The 8,445-nt window shown below is 43.6% G+C and overlaps 1 protein-coding gene across 4 annotated transcripts in view; it reads right to left on the bottom strand.

Annotated features, from left to right (window-relative positions):
* Positions 1 to 357: 357 nt before the first annotated feature.
* Positions 358 to 8,445, bottom strand: part of slc67a1 (solute carrier family 67 member 1) — a 17,107-nt gene continuing 9,019 nt past the window's right edge. For all 4 annotated transcript variants that reach the window (XM_076287056.1, XM_076287055.1, XM_076287054.1 and 1 more), the window contains 6 exons: positions 6,175 to 6,287; positions 5,956 to 6,057; positions 4,733 to 4,833; positions 1,965 to 2,066; positions 1,176 to 1,296; positions 358 to 952 (listed from right to left, as the gene is read on the bottom strand). In XM_076287056.1, the coding sequence (XP_076143171.1) occupies positions 771 to 952; positions 1,176 to 1,296; positions 1,965 to 2,066; positions 4,733 to 4,833; positions 5,956 to 6,057; positions 6,175 to 6,287 (721 nt within the window). In that variant the 3' untranslated portion in view covers positions 358 to 770. The remainder of the gene's footprint in view (positions 953 to 1,175; positions 1,297 to 1,964; positions 2,067 to 4,732; positions 4,834 to 5,955; positions 6,058 to 6,174; positions 6,288 to 8,445) is intronic.

Consider the following 8,445-nt stretch of genomic DNA (forward strand, 5'->3'; position numbering starts at 1 on the left):
AGTCTTTAACCAAGTACTCATTTTGCAAGGTTTTCCATTACAAAAAAAGTTTAGTGGCATATTTATAGTCATAAACTGAAATACCTGCACAGAAGTCATACAATCACTGTGAAAGCACTTTACTCCATTTACTCCTTCCTACATCCTATGAGTCACTAAGGCAGTAAAGTGTTATCAGCCAAAAGTGTCTGTGCCAACACTGAAGTGCTTTGGACCGCCAGGTGTGTCTTTTGATGCTCAGACCCTATCTTCATGGCCCTTCAGACTCAAACTGGCCATTCTGCACACATCACCAGCAGTCATAACTAACAAGACTGTAGCCTACATATCTGTCAAACACTCATAACAACAGATTCATTCAAATTCATACTATAACATAGGTGTTTAATATAATGAAAATACATCATAGGCTGTGAATACAATCATACATACAATAATCTGCCAATATATATATAACAATTCTGCTTTCATTCATATAATTACAGTACAGGTTATGATTTATGTGATCATTCTGGCTGGTGATTTTGGGTTTACAGGTAAGAAAAAGTAAAACATCTACTCTTTGTACCAGAGCTGCCAACCCTCACGCATTGGATTGGCGTGAGAGCACGTGGAGCCAATCAAATGAATGAATCTCACGGTCAATGCATTACAGTTGGCAGCTCTGTTGTACACATTTCATGTCATCACAGTTTTTTGGTACAGAATGCCTGAGTTTCTGGTCTCTATAGGGACGGTCTCATTGTAAACACTGTCATATTTTCTAGTGATTACTCTCTGTGTTCTTCTGTTCTCCTGTCCTTGAAAAGGAAAAGAAAGACTGCAGCATTTATGGCACACTGAATGTATCCAAATGAAGACACGCCATAGTTCTCATATAAGAGGCCTCCAATGGTAGGGCCAACTGTGCGCATAAGGGACTGCACTGAAGCACACAGCCCCATCATAGTGCCTAGAGGGAGAGGGAGAGTCGAGGTACATAGTCATACTCACATAACATTCTCTCTCTCTCACACACACACACACTCAGATGCATAGAGAAGCATGGAACAACTCTTGATGTAACAGGTATCTTAGCGACTGTACTGCTCGTCTTGCATGACAAGCCTTTGTTAAGGCAGGCTGATTAAATGCTGGACTGTGAAATGGCCTGGGGGGTAAACACACACACTCACCTGTGTCTGATGAGGGTATGCTCTTGGTGAGCACGCTGTCTGTGATTACATTGAACATACTCAGGGAGAACATCATGGGAATGACAATAAGACAGAACTGGAATACATTGGCCATGAGTGCCTGCAGAACAACACAGAAGACAAAGAGGTAAAACAATACACAATTTGTGTAGGGATGTTGCATAAGGCAAGACACAATGTACATATTTAAAGTATGCCATTTTTGTGACAAATGATAAAAAGCTCAAATTCAGAAAAGTTCAGCTGACAGCAGAAAGCACTTTTGTGTCATTATATGCTCCACTTGCAGGACAGTTTCTAAAAATGCCCCCTGATTCAATTTTAATGGAATTGAATTGGGGACGGAGAACAGAGCCGACGCTGTGTTCTGGCCGAGGCCCTGGGGTTACGGGCAGGAGAATGAATGGGCCAGTCAGTGACGTTTCCTGTGCACAGATGGGAGCTGGCCATCCTCGTCCATTACACATGGGACTCCCAACCGACGGCTGGTAGAGCTGATGTACAGTATGTAAGCCAGATAGCTATTCACTATTAATTACTAGTCAATTGACTAACAAAACCTAAAGTCATCAATGGCACTCACCTTGTATATGAGTCCATACATGCTCACAGTTAGTCTGATGTAAACACTTTAGATACGGATACTTAGATACTGTGAAGTACTATATGAATGTAATGTGGTGGTAGTGCTGCTGCATGCGTATCTATTTACAATGTGGTTAGGACACACTATGCTAACCCAAGTGTGGGGTACTCAGGCATGCTTACCTGAGCCAGGCCCACCAGACTAGACACCCCAACAGACAGGAGCAGCAGCGTCTTTTCAGAGTATCTGGCTGTCATGCGTCCTATCACAGCCCCCTGCATGACCTACGTAAGGAGAGCAAGAGAAAATGCAAAGTACATGAAGGATTCATACTTCAAATAAACCTTCTGCTGTTTTTAGTGAAGACCTTGCGCTAGACATCACAAGTCATCTGATATTAGCTTGTGCAACAAATGACTAAAGTTCTTATCTTGTGACCTTCTGAAATACATAGGAATACACCATAAGACATCCACAAACCTGCACTCAAAGACAACTTTCATGAATGTATGTGTGTGTGTCTTTGTGTGTGTACATTAGTATTTGTATATATATACAGTATATGTAGTAATGTGTGTATGTGTGTGTATACATGTATGTGTGTATGCGTGTATAGGGGGTGGGCAGGGTAAACCAGAATAGGCTTTACTTGAGCAATGACACAAGCAGCGGGGTCTGGGAGTTGGCTCTGTGGGCCAAACCTGTCAAAGTGCTACCGCAGAGACGTCACTCGGAGGCTTATCAGGGCTGTCTCTAAAGCACCTGCGCTCCCTCTGAAGTCTCCTGACTCATGCGACTTTTGCTCCTGGTGACTCATTCTCCCAGTGCTTTGGGAAAACTAGGTGCTTTACTTGTCCACATATGATAGCATTGCTATGCATTTCGTCACTAAATCTTTCTTACATTACATTACATTGTTCAATTCTGTAAGTTGAACCAACGACAAAAGAATGAATTATTTATATCCCTTTTAAATGTTTATAAATCCTACCCTCAAACAGCATAATCATATAAATTCCATCATATTTTAGGACCATTTTTTGTTCTGTGTTTTTATTTTGTGATATCTTGTTATATAGTAACAAGATATATGGTAAACTGTGAGAAACAATGTTGGAGAGCTTACATTTTCAGACCACTGTCCTAATTGAGAGTGACTCAGAGAAGCTATTAGCTAAAGCCCAGCACTGCTTACGCACTCTTGCAGCAGCCAGCCCTTCATCCTCCAACGGCCATAAACACGCCACTCCTACACACTCTGTGAGCGTGGATTACAGGCACATTCAATAGACAGCTCAGTGGAGCAAAGGCAAACTTCAACCAGCAGATCAAATCAATCAAATCAACCCAAAGCCACTAGCCCTAATTCAAGCCCAGCACAAACACAGTGAGTTTACAAACAGAAGGACAACGCAATAGATGGGGGTTGTGGTTGTAGAGGGTGGCTTTAGAAGAATACTGCATGAGACCTTCTACTTAAAACAATCGAGACATGCTCCTTCTGCAAACTAAATATTTCACTTCAATTTGTGAAATATATTTGTGTGTGTGTGTGTGTGTGTGTGTGTGTGTGTGTGTGTGTGTGTGTGTGTGTGAGAGTGAAAAGACTTTTGAAAAGGATTTTGTCAGATAAACAGCTCCTTCAACATCCTATCCGATGTCAAATATAACACAGCTTGCTGAGCCTGCTCATATGGTGGTCTGGAGAGTGTCGGCACGTAGTCTGTGTACCATTCTCCCTGCTGTGTTAGTAAACACAGGCTTTCTGTAGAGTTGGACTGGAATGCTGAATGCTGGGGCTGGAATGTCGGTGCACATGACTAGTACTACAAAGTCACTGGCAGAGGAGGAGTCAGGTAAACACCAGGCCTATGACATCTGAATACCCTAAAAGTATGTGCCAATGTTACACAAGAGTTAAGAAATGGCTTGTTAAACACTGTTTGAGTTTGTGTAAAGCAGCTCAAACCGTTCTTTCTTCTGGTCGACTCATAAGTGGAGGCTAAAAATATGGATGGCATTCCACTGCCCTATCACAATAGTTCACGTGGTGATACCATGGAGGTTACCATGGAGATTTCATAAACAAGTTCATGTGAACTTCCCCGGCAATTAGAAAGAATTCTAACTTAGCTGAGTAAAAGTGAAGCCGTTGTAGTCTGAGAGAGCTGTACTCCCTATCTAACTCACTCACTGTGCCCACACAGAGACTGCTGTGCTACAAGCAACGTGGGAGTAACCGACCCAACAAGCAGCGCTTTCTTGTCTTCCATCACACTGGGCAGGGTCCTGAATTCCAGCATGGACACACAACATTAACGTAACATAGCACAGACATGTGACCAGAGATTTGATTCTGTGGTAGGGTGCCCTAAAATACAGATTTGTTCAGAGCTACAACTTGCAACTTCCTACCACCATTCCAACACATGGAAAGAATAGCTTTTTTTAAAACAATTAAGTCACAATTTAATATCGCTTAATGATCTCCTTTAATCAAACCATTGCTATTGTATCTTGGAGGCGTAAGTGTGGAGAGTGGTGATATGCTGGCGAGGTCACATGAGATCTATGGTTTCAGATTATTGCATCATGATGAGATCAACCCCTGCAACAGTGCCTGAGTGACAGCCAGGCCTGGGATGCCATGAATGCCCACCGCTGACTGCATTAACTCTTATAGCCAGAGACAGAGTCTCCACTCCGATGAGACACCAAAAGGGAGATAAAGCACTTTTTATTACCCTATATGTTGCTTGAGGCCTGCTAATTTCCAACAGATTTGGCTACCAAGTAGGAATCTGTCCCAAGGCTATAATGTGGTGTCGGCCTACGTGCAAAATAGTTGTTAAGAATGGAAGGTCCTGGCACACAGGAAATGCATGACTTCTGCCAGTTCTCTTTGCTGAAACATAATGTCATGGAGAGTCAAATGAAGGTCGCTGCTTACCATCTGCATCACACCAAAGTAGGCCATCAGGTAGCCATTCTGCTCAGGTTGCAACTGGAAGAAATTGATGGCAATGACGGAGAACATGACCTGAAAGATACCTGTGTCAGGGGACAGAAGGAAGAGAGAGACAAAAGAGAGAAATGAAACACACTATCCAGAACAGATAGTGAGAGCTCTGCAGCTAATCCCAACCCTCAAAACGACCAAAAATACATTTGAACGCTTAGTTTGCCTATTAAACAAAGGAGGCTTTTGAAAAAAGTCCCCTAAAAGTTCTGGAATTTGGACTGGGTTGAGGAGGGCAGGGCACACCCAAACAGCGTCCGACTGGGGAGCTGCTCCCCCCGGCCCTGTGACACATGTGTTTCCATATTCTCAAGCCATGTTTGCTCTCTAGGTGTGTCTCTACAAGTGAGCTTTTTCCTCTCTAGTGGTTCTGAGGTCAGAGGATGGAGAGGGAGAGCGCTCACTCGCAGGGAAAAGGGCTGAAGGCTGAGGTATTTCCTGTTAACGCACAAACTCAAGAGCCCTTCACTGTTATGACGAAGGGCTTTATTTCTAGCCCTACTGGTGTGTGTATGTCTGTGAGTGTGTGTATGTGTGTGTGTGTGCGTGTGTGTGTGTGTGTGTGTGTATGTGTGTGTGTGTGTGTGTGTGTGTGTGTGTGTGTGTGGTGCAAAGGTGAAGCAGACATAAAAGATGAGTGTTGAAATAAAGAGAGAAGTCTGTGTCTGACATCCCCATCACTTCTGCACAGGACCACTGATGCGGTTTCCTGCCAAAACAAACATAGCTACACGAGAGGAAGAAGAAACTCATCTAGTCCCTGGCAGATGTCTTTAATACAGTATCTTTGCCTGGCTCAGCCTTGCCAAAAGACAGCTCACATTGGATGGAAACACTACTTGGAAATAACAAAGGGCATCAGATTTGTGCATCTGCACTAATATATTGTTGATTATATTTTCCAAACAGCAGCAGTCACTGTTGTGCTATGACACTGTGATGCTGTGCAGTTTCTATTGTCAGGATAGTGCTTTGAACCACTGTGCTCTGTGATGCACTTCCTGCACAATGCATACTTCATATGCCTCATTAACATTTCATAATGGTTAAGGGAAACAATGTAACTCTATGGGTGAGTAAAACAATGTAACTCTATGGGTGAGTGAAACAATGTAACTCTATGATCCACATTCTTCCAAGAGAATGCTAGTCACCTGAAGGGAGGCCAGAGGTGATTTTGACGATAAAGGTCTTCGCCACTCCAGGGTACTTCATGAGCCTGGTGATGTCACCCAGGTTAAAGATGGAGCGGTTCTCTGAAAGCAAATGACATCACACAGGCCATTGACCTTCTGGTGAGACACGTGGAAACGCTGTAAAAAATGATGGCCTATCTCAAAGCGTGCCGTCAGATTTGCTGATCAGAGTCTTACTGTTATTCTGGTCCTGTGCACTCTGTGCTTTAGTGTGTTTGGGGATGAATTTCAAAACCAACAGCAAACTAATAAAGCTCCCAACAACAGCAGTACAAGCAGCATATCCCTCCCTGTGAAGTAGAAATACATCACACTAGCCATTAATGCATGCACCTCTCCTGCTTTAAATTAAGCCACATTGCAGTTATATCTAACACATTACATTGTACAACGACAAATTATTCTTTAAATAATGCAGTAACAGATGTCACCATAAATTTAGAACCTTTTGCATGAATAATGACCTACTGTAATGTGTTCAGGAGGCATTATAATAGAATAAAGGCCTGAATATCTCATTTAATGGGAACAAAATGTTGAACATACGGACCTTTTTCATAGAGGTTAAAACCATCCTAAGCACCAATGTATTTGTACAGTGTTCACTGTATGAGCCTGGAGACTCGAGCACATAATAGTCCACTCAGAAGCCTGCCGAAAGAATGCCCAGAGCAGAGAGACTGAGAAAAGACGCCTTTGTGTTTAGTTGGGACTAAAAATAATTGAGAAATGTGAGAATCTGTGCCCCACAGTCTCTTGAAAAGGTCAGTGAAACCACCATATGCATTATTCAGAGAGAGAATCAAGCCATACAGATGCACCGAGGACAATGAGAGAAAGAAAGAGAAAATAAGAGTGAGAGAGAGAGCTTGTGAAAGAGAGAGGGAGAGAGGGAGAGAGCTGGAAAGAAATCCCCACCAAAATAAACTTTTTTGTTGTGTGGTAGAAAAGGCCTGACTCACTCAGTCCAATTGCACAGAGAAAAACAGAGCACTTAACTGTTCTTATGTCATACATGGCAGCACACATTTGTCACACTAAACACCGTTTGGAAAGTTGGACCCACATCCAACGCATCTCTTCACCCCCCCCCCCCCCACCCAAAACACATGTAATGTGATCTGTAAAACATATTCAAGTTTGCTAAACACACACTGAAAAACAAAGACAGGGCTTGTGCTTGTGTTCCCGTCCTCGTTTTCTGTGGGCCTGTGAGAAAAACAGATAGGCTTTCTTCATCAACACAGTCTGGCCGTCACCGAGGAAGTGGGAATGCTTCAGGAATGAGTCACTCCGGACACACACACACACACACACACATGCGCGCATATGCATGCACATAAATACATACACACACATACGCACATGCACATAAATACATACACACACATACACACACACACACACACACACACACACACACACACACACACACACACACACACACACACACAACCACACACACACACACAACCACACACACACACACACACACACACACACACACACAGCCTCAGCTGTGGCCCATACCACAGCCATTACCACTGTGACTGTATGGGCCCAGGACAGCTGTGAGTGACAGACACTGTAAGGAGATACCAAAGAGCCTGACCAAGAGAGTGTGTCCGTGTGTCTGCATGTCTGTGTGACAAGAGGGAGTGTGCAAGTATCCACGTGTCTTTGTGTGTGTGTGTGTGTATTCATGTGACAAATTGTGTTTGAAAATCAAAATTCACTTGCACATCAACTGTGCACCACACTATACCCACACAGCAGAAAGACATCCGGCGTAAAGCATGTGTGTGTTGAGGTTAGCTACATGCAGCATGTGTGTGTTGAGGTTAGCTACATGCAGCATGTGTGTGTTGAGGCTGCTGTGATGTGCAGGATGGGAGAGGCGGGGGCGCAGTGAGGTGAGGGAAGCCAGCGCTGACATGGAGGAGAAACAAGGGATTAGACAAGTCAGTGAGACTTACGCTACAGCCTCCGTCTACCACACACAGCCTGCTTACACACACACACACACACACACACACACACACACACACACACACACACACACAGACACTTATAGTCCAAGACGGGTACATACACACACACACACACACACACACACACACACACACACACACTTATAGTCCATGTAAGTTATTGCTGAGTCCCATCACTCAGCTTTACTCAGTTCCTCACCAATGAGCAGTGACTTCCTACTAGGTATGAGGAATTAAGTGACTCAGTGCACAAATAATGTCAAAATGATTTACACAATATGATGAACAGGCGACAGTGAGACTCAACAAAGAGAGGATGCAGGCAAGTTAGTCTTCATGATCTTACTAGAGCTTTCCGACGGGTCTGAATGTGAAAGACATAAAACAGAACTCAAAAGGAACATTTCTACTTGGCTTTCCCTTTCTCTTCCGATGCCTGCGCCAATCCCTCCTCTTC

The sequence above is a fragment of the Alosa pseudoharengus genome, unplaced genomic scaffold (assembly GCF_046254945.1).
Source record: "Alosa pseudoharengus isolate Yale_2024_CS ecotype anadromous, Long Island Sound unplaced genomic scaffold, YU_APseudo_1.1 YU_APseudo_1.1_scf_16, whole genome shotgun sequence".
NCBI classification, from domain to species: Eukaryota; Metazoa; Chordata; class Actinopteri; order Clupeiformes; family Clupeidae; genus Alosa; species Alosa pseudoharengus.